Below are 22,875 nucleotides of genomic sequence, written 5' to 3' on the forward strand. Positions count from 1 at the left end.
ATACAGTTTAGCAACTGGAACATCACAACTGTACCTTTTCTGCCTTTTTGTCAGAGATGTCTTGTTTTTCTAGAACTGCCATGCTCTCCTTCAGGTTCTTCACTATGTCTGCAGGAGACTTGTGGGACTTGCCAAAGGGGAATGGCATGATTGCAAACCACAAGGTCTTCTTTCTGTGGCTCCTGCTTCACCTGGAAAAGGAGGAGAAAGAAACTTGAGCTCTGCATATCAACACACACAAAGATCAAGAGAGCAGCAAAGGTATTCATACATGGAACAAATGATCCTTGACAGGTGAACTAGAGCTTGCCATGACAAACTCAAATTCTTGTATTTCTATTTCTTTTAAAATACAAGATACACATTGAAGAACTCCCATTAAGACCATCTTATGCTTCCAGAGCAAATAAAAGAGTACATTAATTACACCCAAAGCCACATACTGCACACATGCCCCGTATGGGCAAGACTTACAAGGATCAGTTATTCCAATTAACGCTATCAAGCCAAATGCCTTCTCACGAGGTGGTTGACACACAGCTCCTCGTGTCTCAGGGCCCTGCAATGACTGCCCAGGTACATGCTTTTACCCAGATTCATTCCACAATCAATCTGCAAATGCAAAGCAGACCCCAAAATCTGCACTTTAGTGCAGGACCCACAAACACGAAGTGGACAAGGCTGTAGACAGCAGCCTGTTCCTGTCAACACACCTGGCACGGCCTGGCATTCTCAGATCTGTAACCATACTGAAATACAGTCTCACCCTCACGTATTTTATGGGAAATAAAATTTGACACCTAGCAGGGATACATATAGCACTTGAAAACAGTAAAACCAACACTTGATGTGTATCTTTCTCAAAAAGATAAAATATATCTTAAAAGAGAAAGTTTCTTTCCCTAAAAATATCTGGCTCTTGAATCCAAATACATTTATTCTTCTGTATATTTACACATATTTACTTTTACACACACACATATATATACTCTCTTCTATGTACAAAATAGAAAAGTACTACTGGAATAAATGAGTGTACTGAAGCTTTTATTACTAAACACATACACCCACATTTAAACAATAATAAAACCTTCTTACAAGTGAAGTATACTTCTACAACTCTAATCTAGGCAGAAGAGAACAGGAAATCCTCCATTAAAAATGCTGACAGGGCTACTTCTGCTAGACACAAAAGACAGCTGAAGCTGGCAGAACAGAGCAGATCATTCCAAAGAAGGGGTATTACGCTGAAAGTTGAATTTCTATCTCCCTGCAGTGTCTGTGTAGTGAGTAACAAGCCAACTCTAACCAGTACATGTTAAAGTTTCTTATCTCACACAATGCACTTTGCTCCTTGATTAAAATAACAGCTCATCCACCAGGAACTCCAAAACCTTACTCCTGATCTTACTCAACAGTTTTGATCAGGGATGAAAAATCCCAGTGCAATTCTATTTTTGAGTTATTTTTATTTTTCAAACAAGTAAGTTTGGCTGGCCCGAGGGCAACAATTTAAAGGGTAAGAACAGAAGAACTTGGATCTTTAGCCAAGTAAATTTCCATCGACAGAGATTTTAGGTAAGCAGTTACAGATATCCTACATTCACAGTTCTGTGCCTGCAACTGACTTAAAGCATAAGGTAGGTAGTTTTTAATTAGATTGCTTCCAGATAGGAGTATCAGCAGGAAGGCAGAAACAAGACCTTCCACCAGCCATTTCCATTCTTTAACACATCACAAGGACTTCCTGCTGAATTTATTTTCTAGTATGTGTCATTATAGTAATCTCTCATTCACAATCTGCATAAAGAAGGGTCTGTAACACTGAAATTACAAAAGCAGGAGATAAAAAGAGATCAAAAAGTGCTCACAGGTCTTTCTTTTGACAAGAGAATTTTATGCCTCAAACTTCACCACATCTAGTAGAACAGAAACCTACAGCTATGAAAAGCACAACCACTGACTGTTATTTAATGAAAATACAATTACATTTACAACAATATTTAAAGAAAATTATGGTATTTTCACACAGGATTTTTTTCCTAGAAAGAGAAATTATGAAAATAAGCACAATTTCCCCACAACATAGATGACACACCTTCAGCATCACAGCAACATTTAAAATGTTCTCTTTATATCTCCTTTTGATTACTACTCTGCCAAATTAACATGTGCCCTGAAAACAAATCTGGATTCTCTCATGTTTGCATATCATCACTGATAGTAACAGTATTTAACAACTACTCTGCCTATTCATTCTGGGTGACGGCTATACCCATGTAACAGAGAAGGACTGGCTCATCCAAAAACCCATGATCAAAACTGGAACTAACAATCAGACAACACATGTACATGTAAATATATAGAATATATCCCAGTACAAAGAGTGATTGCCAGTTTTAATTCCTTGGATTATGCATTAAAACAGAAGCAAATCCACTAGGAATCAAAACAGCTGAGAGAACAAAAACTTACGGAACCACAAAATCTGGTATGACAGCAATATACAAATAAAATAAATCAAACCAAAGAAAACAACCCTGCACGCTCAATTTCTGGATCAGAACTATGCTACTTCCAAAGTCTAAAAGACTACATGGATAACACCTATGGATAAATGGATAAAACATATGGAAATATAGGATATTGATAAACAACTGTCCTCATGTATGCCAAAGGTCTAGGTTTGCAAAACTTGATTTTCCTCTAGAGAGTGCCCAATTTTTTCTTTAAATTATCAGTAGTCTATAACTTTGATTTATTCCTAAAACCTTCCAGCTTCTGTGTAAATCAGATACACATACATGCATACTCAAGTCATATACAAGCTTCACTCTATATACTGGCATATCTCGTAGAAAATAATCAATTAATAACAGCTCACTAGCATACATTCATATTAAACATTTTCTCCCAATCCAGGTAAGTTCCTGTATTAACCCCTCATAAGCAATTTAGAAAAATCAGGAATGACTGTCAGCATTACTAAGAAGGAAAATCTACATCCTTGATTACTGAAAATGACATTTTGCTTCAAGGCATTTCTTTTATTATATAAAATGGAGTAAATACACTGTTTATGCCATTTCAGTTTTATTACTGGAAGGAAAGCAATGGCACTGCTGGGAAAATAATTTGGGGTCTCAAGACGGAAGATCCCACAAACCCAGAAGCAAAATTCTGTTACTGAAAAACCTGTGCCACATCCTGTCAAAAAAAAAAAAAAAAAGGCAAGCAGGAGCAGTGCTTTGTCTCAAAGCTGTACTTCATGCAGGAGAACACAGACAGGCTGTTCCTTTTTCTGCCCAGCAAAACTACCCCCAGCAGCACTCTGGGCACAATAGACAATGACAACATCTGTGTGCGATCGGAAAGAGCTGCCACCACCACATCTGCAACACAACAAAAAAAGGGAACAACATCAAATGACATTTTCTGTAAATAAGAATAGGCCTTACATCATGTCAAATGATAATTGATTTACAATACCAGCACCTGGTTGCCTTGCAAATTCAGGATAAAACACTGACTGTGGCTAAACAAAGGATCATAGGATTCCTGAAGAGTTAAACTGCCAGAAGTCCATGGACAGCTCTGTGCTCTGCTGGGCTGCTTTCTTTATCTTCCCTTCCCAGAAACCTCATGTTCATCCATTTGTTAAAAGAGACCATGGACAATATTATACAAACCTCAGTTTTTCTTAGGCGTGCATTTTATTTCACCAGTATTCAAGTAGGTTAAAGGTAACAAAATGTAAGGTCCTCAAAGCATTGGGGTCACAGCACAAATAAAAATCTGAAGTGATGTTATCAATGCCAATGGACCATCAAACAACATGGCACACAGCCAAACACCCAGAGACTGAAGTTCCACTGACACACTCAGGCACTCTGGGACATTGGGGCTTTTGTGATAACCAGAGATAGTACCCCACTGTTCCAGATAGTATATAACTTCCAGCTCTGTCAATGCACCAGGCATCCATGCAGTTTGCTTTATCTATAAGGCTTTGTCATCTTTTATTCACTGTATTTACCACACAATCAATAATGTCCAATTTAAATCTAATGCATTCCATAGATAAGATTTTAAAGTGTCTACTGAGTTTAAAAAAAAAAAAACAGTTTTGGAGTTTTACATTTTACTTTAGAATACTATGAATATACCACAACATAAAGTTTAAACTTTTGTTTTCTGCACAGAAGTATAATCCATAAATAAAGCATTATTTAAGTATCCACGCACATTCCAGCTCCATAGAGCAAACCACCACCTATGCCCACGCAAAATGCTACTTGACTAATGTACGAAAGCCCTACATTTCCAATTTTGTGAAACAAACAGGTGCAATAAACTCAATCCTTACTCCATTATGGCCTTCACCATTTAACTGCACTATATTAACTCCTCAGCTGCATCTTTCTGCCTTGTTTATACACACCAAGAGTTTAAGGTGACTGCTTTTGCAAGCTGCTAATGAGGAAAAGAGGAGGAAAAAACCCTTCAGCTATTTCCTGGCTGTAACTGCACACGTTAAAAAAATTCAAGCCTAGTGAGAGAGCCCATGGAACATCCATTTAATGTGCACATAGGAAGAAAACTGCTGCAGATCAAACAAAACCAACATAATTTTAGTAAGACCAAATAATTACTAGTAGGGCTCCCCAGAGCAGATGAGCCAACCCCAGAGCTGGCCCCTGCTGATGGGGATGTCCCACTCCCCCTCTGCCCCCAGCACCACAGCCCTTCCCCCTGTTTTATGGGCCAGCTGGCCTGTCCAGGAGCTGAGCCACTCACCAAGCTACCAAAAAACTAACAGGTAAAAGGAAAATAAACAATGAGTAGTATAGGGAATGTAGAAAAAACATCCCTTTGAGCAGCAAGTAGTTGTCAATCAGCTCCCTCAGCTCCTAATCTCTCCAGAAGAGCACTTCATGGCGAGGCTGGAGCCAAATCAACAGCAGGGTTGGAGGGGCAAGGTCACTTTCCATCAGTTATTTTGAGAAGCCTGATATTTGTCCCAGTGCCTAGCGTGCTGACCCAACCGACCAAAATGGCAGAAGAAAAAGCCAACAAAAATGAGAGGCAATAAATAAAAATTCTGAAAGGCTCTTTAGACAAACCAGCAGAAGCACCCTGAGCTGTGAGCCACACCCAGCCAGAGGAAGGGAGGCGAGAGGGCTGAGGCAGTCAGGAGGGAAGGGCACAGCAGCTTCTCCTCCTCCTCCTGGTAGAGGGAAGCTGCCAGCTTCTGTCCTGGAATCATATCATGTGTCAATTACCTTCCACAGTGCTAATAACACATAGGAGAATGGCTTAAGCAAACACACTTAAATAAACTAATCAGTCTACAAAGGCAAAATACCAAGTTTCATAACAAACAGTTGGGGTTGCACTGCATGTGGATTTTTAATTGACAATTTATCAGCCTATTGCTGACACAACATGTTGCATCTTGTTGAAAAGGGGCACACTGTTATAAAAAATATAATGCAGCAAGCTCATGCTTGTCTTGATATACCTGATTTCCTTCAGAACTCACTCTTTTGCTGCATGCTTCTTGATTAACAGGGATCATTAAGCCAGTCTTGAAAACAATAACATAAATCAGTTTTCTTGAGGTGTAATTGCTACAAGAGGCTGTTAGCTCAGCTAGAATTCACCACTGTGAAGTCTGGTTGGAATGATAAAACCAGGAACAGATCGAGAAATTATGCATTTTTAAGAACACTGTCTCACTCTCAGACATGCCCAGCATCCCAAAGGAAGACTGACAGCCATGCCTTTGATCCAAGAACCATTTTTTATGTAAGATACCATGCTCCTTAGGGAAAAAAAATTTGAGTACTTCAAAGCCAGAAGTGACACCTTATTAGCTATTCACCCTCTTGTACAAGATTATAAAATGCCACCAGCTATCAGAGTATTCAGGCAGCTGAAGCTCCTGCCTGTACTTTCTGTGAATGTGCTTTGTCCCAGACACCTGCAGCAGCAGGACAGGACAGCAGCCAGGTGCCAATGGGAAGCATCTGGAATATTGCTGCCAGCTCATCACTGCAAATTTCTGCCTAGAGCACCAATTCCTGAAAGGCCTTAGCACTTCTGACTACACTAGTGCAGTGACCAAGGGCACCCATCATTTCCTCCAGTGGGTTATTTAAGCTGAGTACTCACATTCCTCATTAAAACATTCTTGAACATTTCTCATGTGCTGGGTTCTACTAGATCTTTCAGTATCCTCATTCTGGATATATGGTTTCCCACTAGATTAAAAGATTTCCCAGAACTTCAATATTGTAGCAAAGCAGTTTTTTACTTTTGTTTTGGATATGTTAAACGAATTGAAACTCAACAGCCTCTCATCCAAAACACGTGTCTAAGTAGCAGAGTTTAGTAATACAGGCTCACCTGCAAAACTTTCCTGTCACAAAGGAAATGAGACTGATAAAGAGGGGGCCACACAATGTATTTCAGGGCTCCAGCATGAACTGTTCAGTGCAACCATGGCAGAGCATGGCTCTGCTTGTAAATGGTAATTACTGGCAAAATTTAACAGTACAGTCCAGGTGTAAGGCATTTTTGCTATCCTCTAAATACTTCCACACACTTTTTCTTTCAACATAACTTTCAAATGTGGATAAAAGAATTACACCAATGATCTTTTTGGATCTATTGTGATGATTTTGTGAGGAATATATTTCATATATACAAGTTTTCTTGAAGAACAGACATGATCATCTCATATTTGGCATGTCCCACCCAGCACGGAACACTAGCATCTTTCTTAAAATTCACTATTCAAGTCTGCAGCACACAAAAGCTTTAATGTGATTCAAAAGCAGTTTCACAACTCTGCATCACAGAATTATTTGTAGTGCAGCCCACTTAAAGATTAAAATGGAAAAAAAATCCCTTCTTTAAAAATGACAACTTAATTCAGGGAAAAATTAAAATCATGAAGGAAAAAAATTTCCTCCTGTTACAAAGAAGAACAGTGAAGTGAACAAAAAAAATTAATTCAATGGATTAAAAAAAAAAAGGGTAACACTGGAAAATAAATGTCTACATAAACATGAAATTAATAATGTGACATAGCTTCTCACTTTCTGAATATTTCCAAACAATTAAAACCCTGGCAGTTCATAGTCCTGCTTGTTTCTTTAGCACCAAATGCCATCTAATTCCTTTCATTAAGCAGGCTTCTCTCTTGCCATTCAATTCATTTACTAATCTTTCTGCCTCTCCAAGAGCCTCCTTCTACAGCAGACACCTGCACCATGCAGGAATAAGAAAAGGACAGCCACTAACAATGGCTCCACTAGCTCACTGCAGCCCCCTAAAACCACATTATACCTTGTGACTTGGACATTGTTATAGAAATTGCAGTTTAACACAAAGCTACAGAAACATTAAGTAGAAACTGATTTTAAATAGCACTGCTGCTTGTAAGGGGTTTCAGAGACCCAGCATAAGCAGAAAAGCTTGTTAATACTAAAGCTTAGAATGTGAGATCCCAGCCTCTCTCCATGTTGAAGGAAATCTTATGACTCAGCTTCTTTCCCTGGTGTGCTGTTTGGGTTACCCCACCCATCCATTTCCCCACAAACCTTACTGCTATACTGCAATATGGTATACAGACAGGCATGTGAATGCCTCACCCATTCCTTGAGAAGTATATTTAAAAATTAAAAAAAAACAATAATAATTCTACCATCACAAAAAGCAATCACTATCTCTGGCACGCTGTGCACAAAAAAGCAAAGAACTTACCTGAAGCTTCAAGGAAAGTTGTCAGACAGAATGCTCACTTCTGCCCAGGCAGAAGCTGAAACAATTTTCTCCTAACCTGGTATCCAGTAAATCCCATGGCTCAGTTGCCCATACTGCATCATCACAAACCTCAGAATATTTGTTACATGACACAAAATGCTGCAATTCTGTACGTGCCATTCTACCCACCCTTGGAAGCAAAAATGCAAAGCAAGAATCACCTCTGTAACTATTTCTAGTCCTTTGCATATATTATTCCCATTCCTTTCCAGAGGTTCTCTTTGTACCAGATTTTCTGATATACATCTAAGGGTCAATTTTGAGAGTGAAGCAGTGGTAAAAGCGGAGGCAGAAGGACACTGCAATTTAATTTCTAATTTATTTCACATTGTGAAATACAGCCTAGAGTTCACACCTTCCAAGAACTCAAATCAGCTGAGTGTGAAAAACCCCCCAGGTGAAGGAGAGGAAACCAGCACCACACACAACATCAGCACCAATCACATCAGCACTGAGCCCAAACCAGAAAGCTGGTGCAATGGGCAGGGGGAAAACATCACTTTGAACACGAGTTGGTCACATGAGGAAGGAGGGTGAGAATCCCAAGTACCAGCACAAGGGAGGTGCATGTGCGCTTTCGGCGCGTTCTGAACAGAAGCTGAGAACAATGAAACTGCAAGAAGGGTCTGGGGCTGCTCCAGCCACAATCCTCTAAGGCACAATTTTCTTTAGAGGATATTCTCTCCAACAAAAACCTACACTCAGTAAAGTCAGTCTCTAGTAGCACAAATTCACAGAATCACCAGGTTGGAAGAGACCTTCAAGATCATGGAGTCCAACTCAGCCCCAAACCCTCAACTAAACCCCCTGGCACCCGGTACCACATCCAGGCTTTGTTAAACACATCCAGGGATGGTGACTGCACCACCTCTCCGGGCAGCCATTCCAGAACTTTATCACTATTTCAGTAAAAAACTTTTTCCTAATATCCAATCTATATTTCCCTTGATGCAGCTTGAGACTGTGTCCTCTGGTTCTGTCAGTGCTGCCTGGAGAAAGAGACCAACCCCCACCTCACTACAACCACCTTTCAGGGAGTTGTAGAAACAACAAATCTAGGAAAAAAAATCATAATTAAAGTATTTACCCAAATACAATTTCAATAAGAAGTGCATCACTTTTAAAACTAACTTTAAAGAAATTCAACAATATTTTTCCCATGCTTTCTTTACTTTCTTTGGAGACCATATTCTGTGGCCTGCTAGTAACTTCTAATGCTCAACCCAAGTTTATTAAAGTTTAATACAACATCTGATTTACCTTAAGATCAACACTTTTTTAACAAACATAACCTACAAAATAAGGTCACTTAAAAAAAAAACAATATTAAAGCACTAACAGTATGAGCAGTAAAACAGTGACCGTGACGTAGCTCAGGAATATCCTAAAGACACTGACTTAGGAACTGGGAAGACACACCAAAGAGTATCCCTGTTCCCACAGTGATTACTCCTGGCCCCGGCCATAGGCAGCATGGAATGAACTCCATCCATCTCTGCTTGAGGAGGCTTCCCTTCCAAAAGAATCCATTTGGGAGCTCACAATAAGACTCCTTATGTTGGACGACTGTGGAGCTCACCTCAGCTCCATAAGGAACAAACCAGCTGGGATGACAGGCAATCAAGCACAGCTTATCTACTTGGGCTCACTTCTGTGCTTCAGCTGGGCAGAAGTAGGGCTGAAACTGAAACCCAAGAAGCACATCAAGCTGCACTGCAAAGAGCTGGTCACAGTCCACAGGACTGGCTGAGACCACAGCTGACTCTTCAGTTCTGCCACTGTCACCTCAACTGCGAGGTCTCAATAAAGTGACACAAAGATTAAAATGTAAATCACTGGGAGATCAATTCTCATGAATCCAAGCTGATGCTTGCTACATAAAACCAACACAATTTGGAGCATGATACAATGATCCGTATCTCCTCTACAAAAGGGAGCTCCTAACAAATAACCTATGGGAGTTATGTACTGACTCAGAGAGAAAGCAGGAGGGCAATCAATAAATGACTGAGAATCATGACACCGCCACAACTGGCAATCTTTTCCCTCTAGTTCATTACATCCTCATTCAGTAAAGGAAAAGAGTTGTTCAGGGCTTTTTCCCTCAATTATCTCTTACCTAGTACTAGGAGCTAAAGCACAGGCAGTATCTGTGCTGATCCACACGTCGTTATCCATCTGACAAATCTGCTTTCTGCCAAACTATTTTTTTGCCATGGTCCCTGGCACTTAAAAGACAGTTTTGATGACAGTACAAAGGGTTTACTGACACACCTCTGCTAGCAAATCCTACCAGTGCAGATACAGCTTAGATTAGTAAAAACCACCACCTCTGACCATGATAGCTGCAACTGTGCCAGGGCTTTACTGCTTAAGTACTTTTATAAAGAGTGCTCCTTCCTTCACACTGCCAGCCAGAATCAGTATACCATCAATCAAGTGTCCAATTTTCCCAAGTTAGCTGTGTGGAGGTGCCTTTTGGTACAGAATTCTCACACAGCTCATCCTCAGACAGGACTCCCTACTTCCTCTTGGGTATGCTGTACCAAGGACAATGTGGCAAAGGGGAACACATCACAAAGAGCAGCAAAAGCAGAGGACAGCCAGGAGGTATTTTTCCCCTAATTACTCATGACCAAGAATTAAATTCATGGGTATCACTTGAAAGACAAAAGGAAAAAAAAAACCTAATGCATTACAGGCCACAATATCACACACAATCTGTGATACTCAGGTGCACATTTCTCATTGCTACCAAGACACCAGAGTGAGAAATGAACTCATGAGAGGCAGCAGGCTAAAATCCAGCCTGATGTCCAGGGTTCAGGAAAGAGACAACACTTTGATAATGTACTACGCCCCACAAGGAGTAGTGCTCCCCAGGGGTCACAACTGGACTGGCACTGTTCAGATGTGTGGGACTGAGCACACCCTCAGCAAGGGCTGCTGGTCACAGCAGGCTGTGTGCTGCAGCCATCATGCTGCAGGGAGGGACACCACCCACAGGGTCTGCACAGGGTGAGACCTGGGCTCATGCAGACCTTATGGAGCTCAACAAGCCCAGCAAGCGCAGGGCTGCCTGTGGGACAGGGCAATGCCAAGCACAAACACAGTCTGGGCAGAGAACAGATTGACAGCATCCCTGCTCTACTAGGTAAGAAGGACTCGTGGGTGGGGACTGGTGAGAAGCTCAACATGGCATGGCAATGTGCACTGTAGCCCAGAAAGCCACCCATGTCCTGGGCAGCATCAGGAGCAGCGTGGTCAGCAGGGCGAGGGAAGGCATTCTGCCCATCTGCTCCACCCTGCCGAGACCCCAGCTGCAGTGTGGCACCCAGCTCTGGGTCCCCAGCTGCAGCGCTGCACCCAGATCTGGGCCCCCAGCTGCAGCGCTGCACCCAGATCTGGGCCCCCAGCTGCAGCGCTGCACCCAGCTCCGGGCCCCCAGCTGCAGCACTGCACCCAGCTCTGGGGCCCAGCTGCAGCGCTGCACCCAGCTCTGGGCCCCCAGCTGCAGCGCTGCACCCAGCTCTGGGCCCCCAGCTGCAGCGCTGCACCCAGCTCTGGGCCCCCATCTGCAGCGGTGCACCCAGCTCTGGGCCCCCAGCTGCAGCGCTGCACCCAGCTCTGGGCCCCCAGCATATGAGGAACACTGACCTGCTGCAGCGAGTCCAGGGGAGGCTGAAATGATGATCAGAGGGCTTGAACACCTCTGCAATGGAGACAGGAGGAAAGAGCTGGGGTTGTTCAGACTGGAGAGGAGAAGGATCTGGGGAGACCCCAAAGGGGCTACAAGAGAGCTGCAGAAGGGCTTCTAACAAGGCCGATCGGCTTCAAACTGAGAGCAGTCAGGGTTGGATTAGATATTAGGAATTAATTCTTCCCTGTGAGGGTGGAGAGGCCCTGGCACAGGTTGCCCAGAGAAGCTGTGGATGCCCCATCCCTGGAACTGTCCAAGGCCAGGATGGATGGGGCTCTGAGCAATCTGGTCTGGTGAAAGCTGTCCCATGCTGGATAGTCTTCAAGGTCTTTGCCAATCCAAACAAATTATTCTATCATAAAATTATCTCCATTTAAAACTAAACAACAAACCATTACTGAATAAGTAACCAGACTTTGTGCCAAGATAATAAACAAGCAAGGAAGAAAACTAGACCTTAATGGATAATACACTTTGTTCTCCCAAGAAAAGAACCAGCCACTGCAATACAGAAATTCCACATTAATAATTTCAACATCACAATATACCATAAGTGGCTGTAGGAAAGTGTACTTCACACAGTTCCCCTAAATCACCTCTCTTTTTTCTGCCAGTTTAAATGTTTGGTCTAAATCTCCAAAGTCACTAATGGAATTCAGTTCCTGATACGTGAACTGCACCACATCTCAACTGCCAAGACAGGTGTGCTCCTTAGGGGCAGCACAGAGCATAGAAAGATATGTTAAATGGCAGAGGTAATGCATCCCAGGATTAAGAGAGCTATCCAAGTCACAAACCTTCAGGAGAGATGAGGTGAGAGTCACAACAATTGACACCATGTCATTGTTATTTTACTTTTATAGATTTTGAGGCAGAGGGAGAAGAGTTTCAGCTAATGCATGAACTCCATGTTATGAAATCCTCGGCAGCACAGGAATCAAAAAGGGGGAATGATCTAGTCTGCTCCCAAAATGTGCTCAAGCTCTTGCCATGGCAACCTAATTAAGAGTCCTTCTGATGACTCACAAGACACCAGTCCAAAGATCTGTGTTACAGCAGGATACTTCAGCATACTCACTCTGGAAAGCCAGCCATTCCTGAAAAACTCAGGTCAAAATCCTCTTCCCTCCTGACACCACCTGAGAGTGCCGGTTACTCAAAGTTATTGTATATTAACGAAAACAGAAGATAAACAATGTGTCAGATGTCTGTGCTGATACATACTACTTTTCAGCTGTCTTCCTCCTTCTGGGGACACTTGAGTTCTCTTTCCAGGTAGACCACATCACAGTAAGCAAACCTCTGCTTCCATGAGAGCAACAAATACAAGAAAATGCCAACCTTGGAACAGACAGGTTCAAAGTCTTCATAAAAAGATTAACATCTAAATTTATTCCAGCCAAAACTCACAAGATAGTACCTTATAGTTAGTTCCTGCTTGCTGTTGACCAAAAGTTTCCAAAAGCAGCTTTGCATTTAAAGAAAAAGGAACCTGGAGGGAATCACACAGCAGAGAGACACCCTTCCAAAGGAAAGGTGACTCCCAACTGATTGGACTTCAAAGCAACTAACAACAGCTGCTGTAGATAGGACTCTCCAAGGCAGAAGAGCCCTGAGGGCTCACAAATGTGACAAACCAGCACTGTTGATCTGTCCATACAGGAGTCAGCACTCCCCTGACACACACGGACAGGGCCACCGATGAGAAAATGCCTGAGAGCTACCTGGCTGCAGACAGCACATGAAAAACAGGGTTTGCAACAAGATGTGACTCATGTGACTAATATTAGGTCAGCTAACATGGTGGGAAGCACCTCTGAGGGACAGTTCCCTTAATTAATCTGCTAAGAAGAGCTGGACTGGAAAAGGGAACTATCAGATTGTTTCACAATACTAAAACAAGAACTCCCAATTTTCCTCTAATGCAATTACTGTGCAATGCTACCAAGAGAAACTTGAACACTACATAAGAAGTTTCCATCTCTACAAGTTTACCCACGGAATGATCACACATTGTACCTGAAATGACTGAAAAAAACATTCTGCAGGACAGTAGTTCTTCAAAAAGGCTGACATCAAGCTTGGGTGAAACTACTTGCATTTTAGCTGATACCTATACTCCTAACACTGCACTTTTACTTATTTCAGCTATGTCAGAATCCTTAGGACTATGTGGAAAAACAAAACAAAAATCCCACAACCCTTGAAATTAACTGGTGCACCAGCTTAACATAATTTTATTTAATTAGGGATTACAAAAATTACTTAAGTAGGAGTACAACAGTACAATATCATCACTTTCTATATCACTAAGAGGCTTCAATCAAACAACAGCTCTTAAATCGAATAATGAATTTTGATTTCTTGACCATTTGGTCAAGAAATCAAAATTCCCTCCCTTGCCCTGCTGCCCTCACTGCTTGTGATGCAGCCCATCAACTATAATGCAACCTTTACATTCCCCAGAAATTACAAAAATAAAAGGCATGCAGTGACAGTTTTGGAATCTGACCAACCATCCATTAGAAACAGAAGTAAATAAGGGGATTGCACAGAATTCAGATGTACTGAAATCTATTAAAATAATTATTTGCTACTAAGTCAAGGAAGATTTAAATAAACAATGTGAGAGACACTGTAATTTATGGATTTTCAAACTATCCCTTTTAGCTCCTAAAATAAAGATTTTAATTTTCCCTTCACAGTCATTTTAAAATTAGTTTAGCTTGGTTATCTAATTTAGGGACTCGCTCGAAGTCTGGATTTTCTGAGTTTTGGTATAAATCTCAGAGGCATCAATCCACAGCACTGAAAGTTAGAGTACCATAATGAATACAAGACAAGGTGTAGAAACTTATGTTGTATCTACTAACATTTTTCAATGCTTGCTAGTAATTCTGAAAGTTAAAAACAACCGATTTCGAGAGAAAAGCTGTATTTCTGGCCAACAATCATTCTCCTTGTTCACTGAAGAGCTCAAGAACAGCTACTTCTGAAACACAGATTTGACATTTCTTCCCAGATTTGATAGTGCTAAATCTTCAACCTACATCAACACCAGGAGTGACTGCCAGTGCTACAGGGAGAACAGACCTATTCAGATTACTGCAGCAACTCTGAGACCCTACCCAGTACAATTCCTAAGGGAGGCAAAGAGCCTTGCATGGTCAGCCTTAAAGCAAAAATCTCATCAATCTTTGTTAGATTTAAACTATAAATCCAGACCCAAATGGCTGTTAACAGGTTTATTTTTATTTTTACATATCTACACATACACAAGTTCCCAAGCAAGAAGGAAATTTCACTAAACAGAGTTTATTTCTCTTTCCAACAGAAAAAAAATCTATATACAGGCAGGAAGTAGTAACTACAATCACAAATTAAGAAGCTGGGGACTTGACGTCTATTTGGTTTTTCCAGGTTAAAAGAATGAAGAAAACTGGCACGCAATTCTCTCGGAGAATTTAAAACTTAAATACATTCATAAGTTTGTCAGCATGCACAAATGCCCTGAAGATTTTGTGACTTTCTGGGAAAATATTCCATAACCCTGTAAAGAAGAGGCTCTTTTGGATCTAATGATGTTAAACCTGTCACCATAACCCGAGTTAAGGGTAACACCACACAGCTATGCCAGGACTCTGCCCAAAATTTTGCTCCGTGAATGGATGAAGTTCCTCAGAGAAAAACTGTTTACTCCAGCTCCACCCTATTACAGAGTCAGTACAGTTTGGGTATTGCTCAATGTCAATTACAGACATAAAACAGAACTATGTTAGTCAATTCTGATGAGTCAATCTACTGCTTTTCTTAGAGATTACAAATCTAAATAATCACCCCCAGAACAGCACTGTTTAGCCAACATATACTGTTTTCAAGAAGCTGTCTTTGCTGTCAATCATTACCTCTGTAATGCATGGAAAAATACTATTTGCCCTAGTGACTGGAGCTTGTGTTTGCTTTCAGCCATATTTTAAGACAAGCTGAACTTCTCAGGTTCATATTTGAACCCTCAATCCAACAGCCAACACTTGATTTAAGGTTTTCCAATTCTCTTGATTATTTTAGTTTTCCTCCACTGTACTTTCTTAGGAGATACCTTCAGTCATTCCACTGATAAACTATACTAGACTATAAAATGAAAATTTCCACAGGAACTTTTCCTTTTTTAAAGCTGAAAAGCAGGCAACAAGGCAGAGGGCAGCAAAAACATGTCTCCTGGACAAGACTTGGGCAGCAGAATTTGATCCCAAATCTTCCTTTCTCATTAAGCAGCACATAACCCAGGTGCCTATAACATGGTCATTGCTTGAGTGTTCATTCTCTTCTGGAAGGCCAAAATGACATTCCAAGGCTAACAACCAATATGACAGCACCAGCTCAGGTGCCTGATGGACCAACACCACTTGGATGCTCTCAAACAGCACAGCTGGTCTCCAACTGCCCTTTCAGAAAATCACAAACCTCTAGGGCAGGTGCTTTGGAGTACCAAAAATACAACCCGATCTATGTTTAGGCAACTGTATTTCACATCGCAAATGGGCGTCACTTGAAAAAAAGTTTAGGAAGTGTGTGTTTCTCAAGTGCTCCACCAGACAACATGCACAACAAACGTCACACACCCAAAGAGAGGAAGAAATTCTCTGTGCTTAAGCATCATTCCCCGGAAAAAGGCAAGAGAAGCACCATGCTGCTGAAGAACACTGTGAAATGTACTGACATGAGTATCTGTGAAAACCCCCAAGGACCTGGACCCTCCTGTCTTCTTTTGCATTAAAGCAAAAGACCAAATACACTGCAACTAAGCAAGTACATTCAAAGGATGTTATGTGCAGCGAGCTGAAACAACCTGGAAACAATCACATTAGGATTTTGTATCAAATCAGTATAAGCAAAGCAAGGTTCAGGATATTTGCTCATTTTTGAGAGATTAACTTTGCTTTCTCAACATTTGTCTAATATAGCACCAAGCATATACAAAGTCTTTATCAAGAATTGTGCCTCAAGTGATCTCTTCTAAGTTTATCTCTTTAAATTCTCCCGAGAAGTTTCTCCATCACTACCAAACTCCAGGCACAAGAAACTTAGGACTTGAAGAGCAGGTGTGACAGGTTAGAAGAGCCAGGCATTCATAAACCGTGTGGGAGAGACTTCTCAGGCATCCCTGTCTTACATAGTGCATGTCTGCATCCCTAAGGTCTCTTTTATAATAAAACCTTCCACATTTTCTTTGCTAAAATTTTGTGTCTCTGTGAACACACTTTACTTTGCTTATTCTTTGTCTATACATGATATTCAATAATGTTATGTGGTTGTTAATACAGTGGTTAATTTTATAAATTATGCAGTACATTTAAAAAAAAATTAAATCTTCTGACATCTATTAAAAGCAGTATCACCTGCCAGAGCAGTAACTTCACATGTAACAGTCAAAAGTAAAATATAATGACCAATAACTTCTACCTCATTTCTACAAGTGTAGCAAAACCTCCTGAAACTGCTTAGCCAGGGGAAGAGCTCAGAGCTCCACTGCAGCAGGATGCTCTGAATGGGTGTGATCAGCACACACATCTACCACTCCATACAAGGTGTCACTCATAACTCAGTGTCTACAGACTTTTTCTCAAAGCAAGCTCCTCAGCAGATGAGCTGAGAAACTGCTGTGGCTCTGAATGAATATTTGGAAAAATATATCCATCCATGAGGAGCTTCCCAGGTGTACCTGGCCAGGAAAGTAAAGAGAAAATGACAGAGAAAGTTGCACAGTTGAAGCTACGCTGGCTGCAAGAGCCAGCTGGGGTGTCAGAGGGACCTTCTACAACTCTGTGCAGCTGCCTTTCCTCCCGAATCTATGCACTGCCATGCTTCACTCAAAAGCCAGTAAATAAAACAATGAAAACTTTTCAGAAAGGTGTTTCTTCAGATGTCAAGCTGTTTGCCTGGGCAGCTGTAGCAGCCAGAAAAAGATCACGCATTCCACATTTCTGGAAACGCTTCTCCATTTTTCATTCTGTGTTTTAACACAGATAAACTTCAAAGGAGATAAGGCATTTCACACATGAGTGACTGAACATAAGTACTGTTCTCACAGTCACATACATTCAACTCCCTGAAAAGCTGACAAATTAATTCTGTTTAATTTATAGCCAAGCTCTATCTTAGCTATTTTTAAGTCTCATGTTCCAAATCTTGCAGGCTTTGCAGTTAAAACAATTTGTTACATTCTCTTAGTAAGAAAAAACAATTTGTTATCAATAAAGACTGACTAAAAAAATACACAACGGGGCAAGGATCAAAAGCAGCACAGAATAATTTTTCACTGATGCAGCCATTTCCCACACTTGGCAGTATACCTGAATGCTTTAAAATATCCAATGTTTTAAACGTCTATATAGTAACTCATAAATATCTTCATCCAAAGATGTTTGTGAACTTAGAAAAACATCTTACACTAAAACTACAGTTCTCTACTAATTATAACTTGCCAGTTTTTGAACTGTCCTGCTATATTTAACTTTTTGGTGAAGAATTCTCTGAGTGTTTGAAGAAGAGGGAAGGATTACAGAGGAAATGATCTTTAGAAAGGAACTTGGAATTTAACTACAAGTAGCAGAATTTCAATAAACAGAAAGATTATCTACAACATTCAGTAATATCCCCCAGAATTTTATGCCCTTGTGGATATTATTAATATTTGCTTCCTTTTAGCAAATTTGAAATCAACAGTCAGGAACTTTTTGTAGTGTCTTTTGATTATATCAAGCATAGCTAGAATACTCAGACCAAGGGAGTTAGAAAGCAAATTGCAGTTGTTTATTTAAACCTAAGCCATTTACTTCCTAAATTAACACTGTCTGAAAAAAGAGGCCACGAAGGCTGTTGAGGAATGACCACAGCTATTCCTGTAAACACACAGCATTTTGGCTGCTTCAAGTTTGGATCAATCCTGAATTCAAGCCTTTATAAGGAGTATTTAAACAGGGGCAAATGAACGTGTTATTTTATCACAAGGTGCAATAAGGAAAGCACATAACTCTGCTCAGGCTAAAGAAAGCCCGAACTCACATGACACCAGTGTAAGCCTTAGGTACTCCTGAGCGTGCATTTAACAGCCCAGCTCAAGCCCTTTAAAATAATTCAAGACAGCCTCATCTTCTAATTTAACCTTTGTGTTTGCACTTGGGGGGCGGGGAGGGATTTCAGCATAAAGTTTCACCTTCTCACTGCAGACATTCAGCTTCCCTTTGGCTCACACCTCTGCACCTCGTGGTGCCAGAAGCATGGTATCGAGAGAAAACCTGGGCAAAGAGAGAATTAAACATACAAAATTTCAACTGTACAATGCAGAAGTGGTAATATTTGAAAAATATTCAACTCACATTTTTCCTTCACACATTATTTACATAAATAGCTGCAGGCTGTTATGGAACTATTAATTTTGAAGGAGCAGATGAGTCAAATCTTATTTTTGATAGGTAACTGCAAGATGCCTCCAATTAGACTAAGATAATCATACTTTAATAGCTGCTCTTGCAATTAAATCATATTACACAGTGTTACAAGTACAGAAAAGCAGGGCCAGAAGGGAATTCAAAAGGCCACCAGGCTTCTTCCTACCCCCTGCTTCAAAGCAGCACCAGCTATCACAGCACCTTTCTGAAACTCCACCAAAAAAAAAATCATTATTTTAGCAAGTGTCTAAAGCCTCTAAAGCACATACAGAGATCATCAGCTTTCAGAAATATTTTGCACAAAAAAATAGGCTGCAAACAATTCATGTAAAAAAATCTGCAAAAACTGAACAAAGAAATTATTCAGAAAGGAAGACACTGGCCAGTAATTCCCATATCCACCAAAAAAACGTAAAAAACCTTAGGAAGTGCAGCACTACAGGGCAACAGTCAGGTCTCATTCAACTGCCAGACATTAATTAATAAGAGCTACATGACAGAATGCAAAATAGATACCATTCCCTCCTGAATAAGCCAATCACAGAATTCCAAGAGGTGCAGTTTTAATATTATCACACCCCACTGGGAATATACATTTGTCTGGGCTTGATAATACTCAAAGAGTATAATTATCTCTCAAAGACATACTGTCACAAAGTATTACTCAACCGCTGCTTTTATTTGTAAACACATATTTTTACAAATATAAATTCTGTTTTACACAACTGTGCATTCAACACACACAATACACATCAAAATTTCACAACTTTGTGTCAACATAAAGAAGAGAATGTCATTAAACTTTTGAGAAAAAAAATCAATGCTATCAGCATTCAGAAAAGTTCAGCAGCATGCTAGCCCACATGTACAAACTCACATTCTAAGACTATCCTGCTTGGTCCCAACACCACCAGGCACAACCTCCTCCTGTCCCAAGGTGCCTCTGTCTGACCAAGGAAAGCCCCAGCAACAGCTATGTTACACTGCTAATGAGATCCACATCAAATACAAATAAATTTAAGCCAAAGGCACCCTAGCTGGCTGACCCAATAGTTTCCCACACCACATGAAAACCATGAAGCTAACTGTGAAATATAATATTCTTACAGCAGCCAGTCCACAGCAGGCAGAAACCAATCAAGGCACCATCATGACACTTACAGGTCAGGTTAGCTGCCAATTTCTACAGGACAACTGAAAACAACAAAAAATCAACTTACTCCTGAGCCCAGAATAGCTTATTCTACTTATTCCACTTCACGGAATATTTTGTGACCTTTTTCTTCTGCAGTTAAAGGCATGTGCCACATCAACAGGTATTATGTTAATAGCTATTAATTAAAGGTACACAGTGTTTTAAATAGTAAAAATCTATTCTTTAAAACCTTCGATACCAAGGTGCAAGCTCAGACGTTCAATTTCCTCTGACTACACGAGCTCTAGGTGTTAAAAAGGAAGGCACACTTCCTGATAAACCACACTGCTAAGGGTATTAAATTAAGAGTTTCTGACAGGTTAGTTTAAAAAAAAAACCCCACGTGCAGACAAAACTTTACAACATTTTGATGTTAATCAAATTTCATTTCTGATCTACACTGAAACTGTTCTTCCACGCATTGTTATTTGTCTCACTGAAACTAAAGAGCCTAGGTCATGTAATTTAATCTTTGAGTCATCATGCAAATTAAATCACACCATTCCCACAAGACAGCATATAGGTTTTAAATAAATCCTGGGCACCTACATGATCCCTCACCAGAAATTAAAATTTTAAAAAAATGTGAAACACCAAAACCGGATACATCCTAGTTTCAGTACCGGTAGCATTCAACCGATTTGCAGAGAAAAAAAAACAATGACAAAACTTTTCTTATCCTACGGAGCAGAGATCACGCTGCGTTAGCTGTCTGTGGGGCAGTCCGCAAAGAAAACAGGCTCCGAGCAGCCCTCCCGCACAGCTGCCGCTGCGGAGGCCTATCGGGGCTACCACAGGAACAACAATTGTAGGAAGAGGCCTCGGAGCCGGACCCCGAGAGGCCGCGCAAGGCAATGCCGGCCCCGCACCTCCGGCCGCTCCGTGCGGCCAGGGCCGGAACAAAGAGCGGTGGTCGCGGGCAGCGCCTCCGGCCCGGCCGGCCCTGGGACGGGACAGGCGCTGCCCCTCCGCCCTCCTCGGGAGCGGCCCGGGCGCTGCGCTTCGCTCCGGGCCGAGCCGTGCGCGGCTTTACGTTGATCGTTCCCCGGCTCGACGTTTGAGCAGCTCGGGGACCGGGGCGCTGCCGCACGGGAAGCGCAGCCCCGGCCGTGCCCTTCCCCTCGGGCTGCCCGGCTGTGCCGCACGGCACCCCCGGAGCAGCGGCTGCTATCCCGGGACTTGCCCTCTGCCCAGGCCGGTGAGACTCGGCAGGTCCGCCCCAGCGCCCAGCGGACAAACGGGCCCGGAGCGCGGCGGGCACCGGCCGGGCCGCGCTACCCGCGGCCCTCAGGGCACGGCCCGGCCCCGCGCCGGACAATGCCCACGGCTCTCGCCCCCCGCAGCCCCGGCCGCCCCAGTACCTGTGCGTCCGGCGGGCCCCGCCCGCCCGCTGGCGGCTCTCGGCTCCGGCGCTGCGGCTGCGGCAGAGGCGGCGCGGCCCCGGCTCGCCCGGCCCGTCCCCCCCGCCCCGCGCTCACGGCGTCGCACCGGCCCGGCCCTCCCGCCCGCGCTTCCGCCCGCTCCACAGCGCCACAGCGGCCCCTGCCGCCGCGGAGGACCGACGGTGCTGCCGAGCCCGCCGCGCGTTTTGTTATTTCCTCGTTTTATTGTTCACGGGGCTTTTCGTCATTATTAGAGTCACAGAGCCACCAAGGCTGGAAGAGACCTTTCAGATCATCCGGCCCAACCATGGTACACTGCCACTGTACCCCTAAGCCACTAGACCACATCACCCAGCACCAGGTGTAGGTGCCTGTTGAGCACCTCCAGGGTGGGCACTCCACCACCTCCCTGGCAACCTGTCCTCATGTCTGACCCCCTGAACAGGGAAAAATATGTTTTAATATTTAATCTGATTCTCCCGCCTCTCTTAAAGCCATTTCCTCTGGTCCCCTCTCTGCAGACATGGCAGAAGAGACTGGCCCCATCTCACTACAGCCTCCTGCCAGGGAGCTGTACAGCGCGAGGAGGTCCCTCCTGAGCTCCTGCAGACCAAACAGCCCCGGCTCCCTCAGCCACTCCTCGTCAGACAAGTGCTCTAAACCTCTCACGAGCCTTGGTGCCCTTCGCTGGACACGCTCCAGCACCTCAATGTCCTCTTCAAAGTGAGGGGCCCAAAACTGCATGCAGAACTCAAGGTGCAACCTATTCATTTATTCTTTATTAGTAGTTAACTGCCTTTGTAATTACTATTTAAATTTCATTTATTGGCATTTATTCATTTATTATTTGTACTTACCATTCTTTTCATAATTTTTAACCCACTCTGCCTGCCCTTTTGCAGACCCTTTACACCCTCTGTAGTGTCACAAAACTTCTTTTCCATGCCGGGACCCTCAGGGCTCCAGTGTGGGGTTGGAACTCGGCATCGTGCCTTGGACATGGTCTGATTGTCCTGATGTATCAGGTGCTGGTGATTTACAGCCTGGAGGTTTTCTGCAGTCCCCAACGTGGCATGGAAGGACTCCAGACTGGTTTTCCGTCCCTGTACGTAATACTTGTCTATTATTGGCACTGTGACAAATGCAAATTAGCCTGGATGGAGAAAAGCCCACACCTCTCCCAGCATAGATCAAGATTATATTGTCCATTAGTGAGATATAATACATTTAAAGCAGAAAATACATTTTTAATGGAATAGGTCATGAATTTCTTACAAGCCACGAGGTGAAACCTTGCCCCAGGAGGTCTGATGCAGC

The 22,875-nt window shown here is 42.4% G+C and overlaps 1 protein-coding gene across 2 annotated transcripts in view; it reads right to left on the minus strand.

Annotated features, from left to right (window-relative positions):
* CAB39 (calcium binding protein 39) overlaps positions 1 to 21,667 on the minus strand; it is a 41,626-nt gene extending 19,959 nt beyond the window's left edge. Inside the window, exons 1-3 of one of the 2 annotated variants that reach the window (XM_041486931.1) lie at positions 21,538 to 21,652; positions 18,747 to 18,828; positions 35 to 191 (exon numbers count right to left, since the gene is read on the minus strand). In XM_041486931.1, the coding sequence (XP_041342865.1) occupies positions 35 to 148 (114 nt within the window). In that variant the 5' untranslated portion in view covers positions 149 to 191; positions 18,747 to 18,828; positions 21,538 to 21,652. Of the gene's footprint in view, positions 1 to 34; positions 192 to 18,746; positions 18,829 to 21,537 lie in introns of both variants that reach the window. The other variant, XM_041486930.1, reaches the window with a different exon arrangement.
* Between the last annotated feature and the right edge of the window lie 1,208 nt (positions 21,668 to 22,875).

Source organism: Pyrgilauda ruficollis, unplaced genomic scaffold (genome assembly GCF_017590135.1).
Source record: "Pyrgilauda ruficollis isolate IOZ18807 unplaced genomic scaffold, ASM1759013v1 scaffold79, whole genome shotgun sequence".
NCBI lineage: Eukaryota > Metazoa > Chordata > Aves > Passeriformes > Passeridae > Pyrgilauda > Pyrgilauda ruficollis.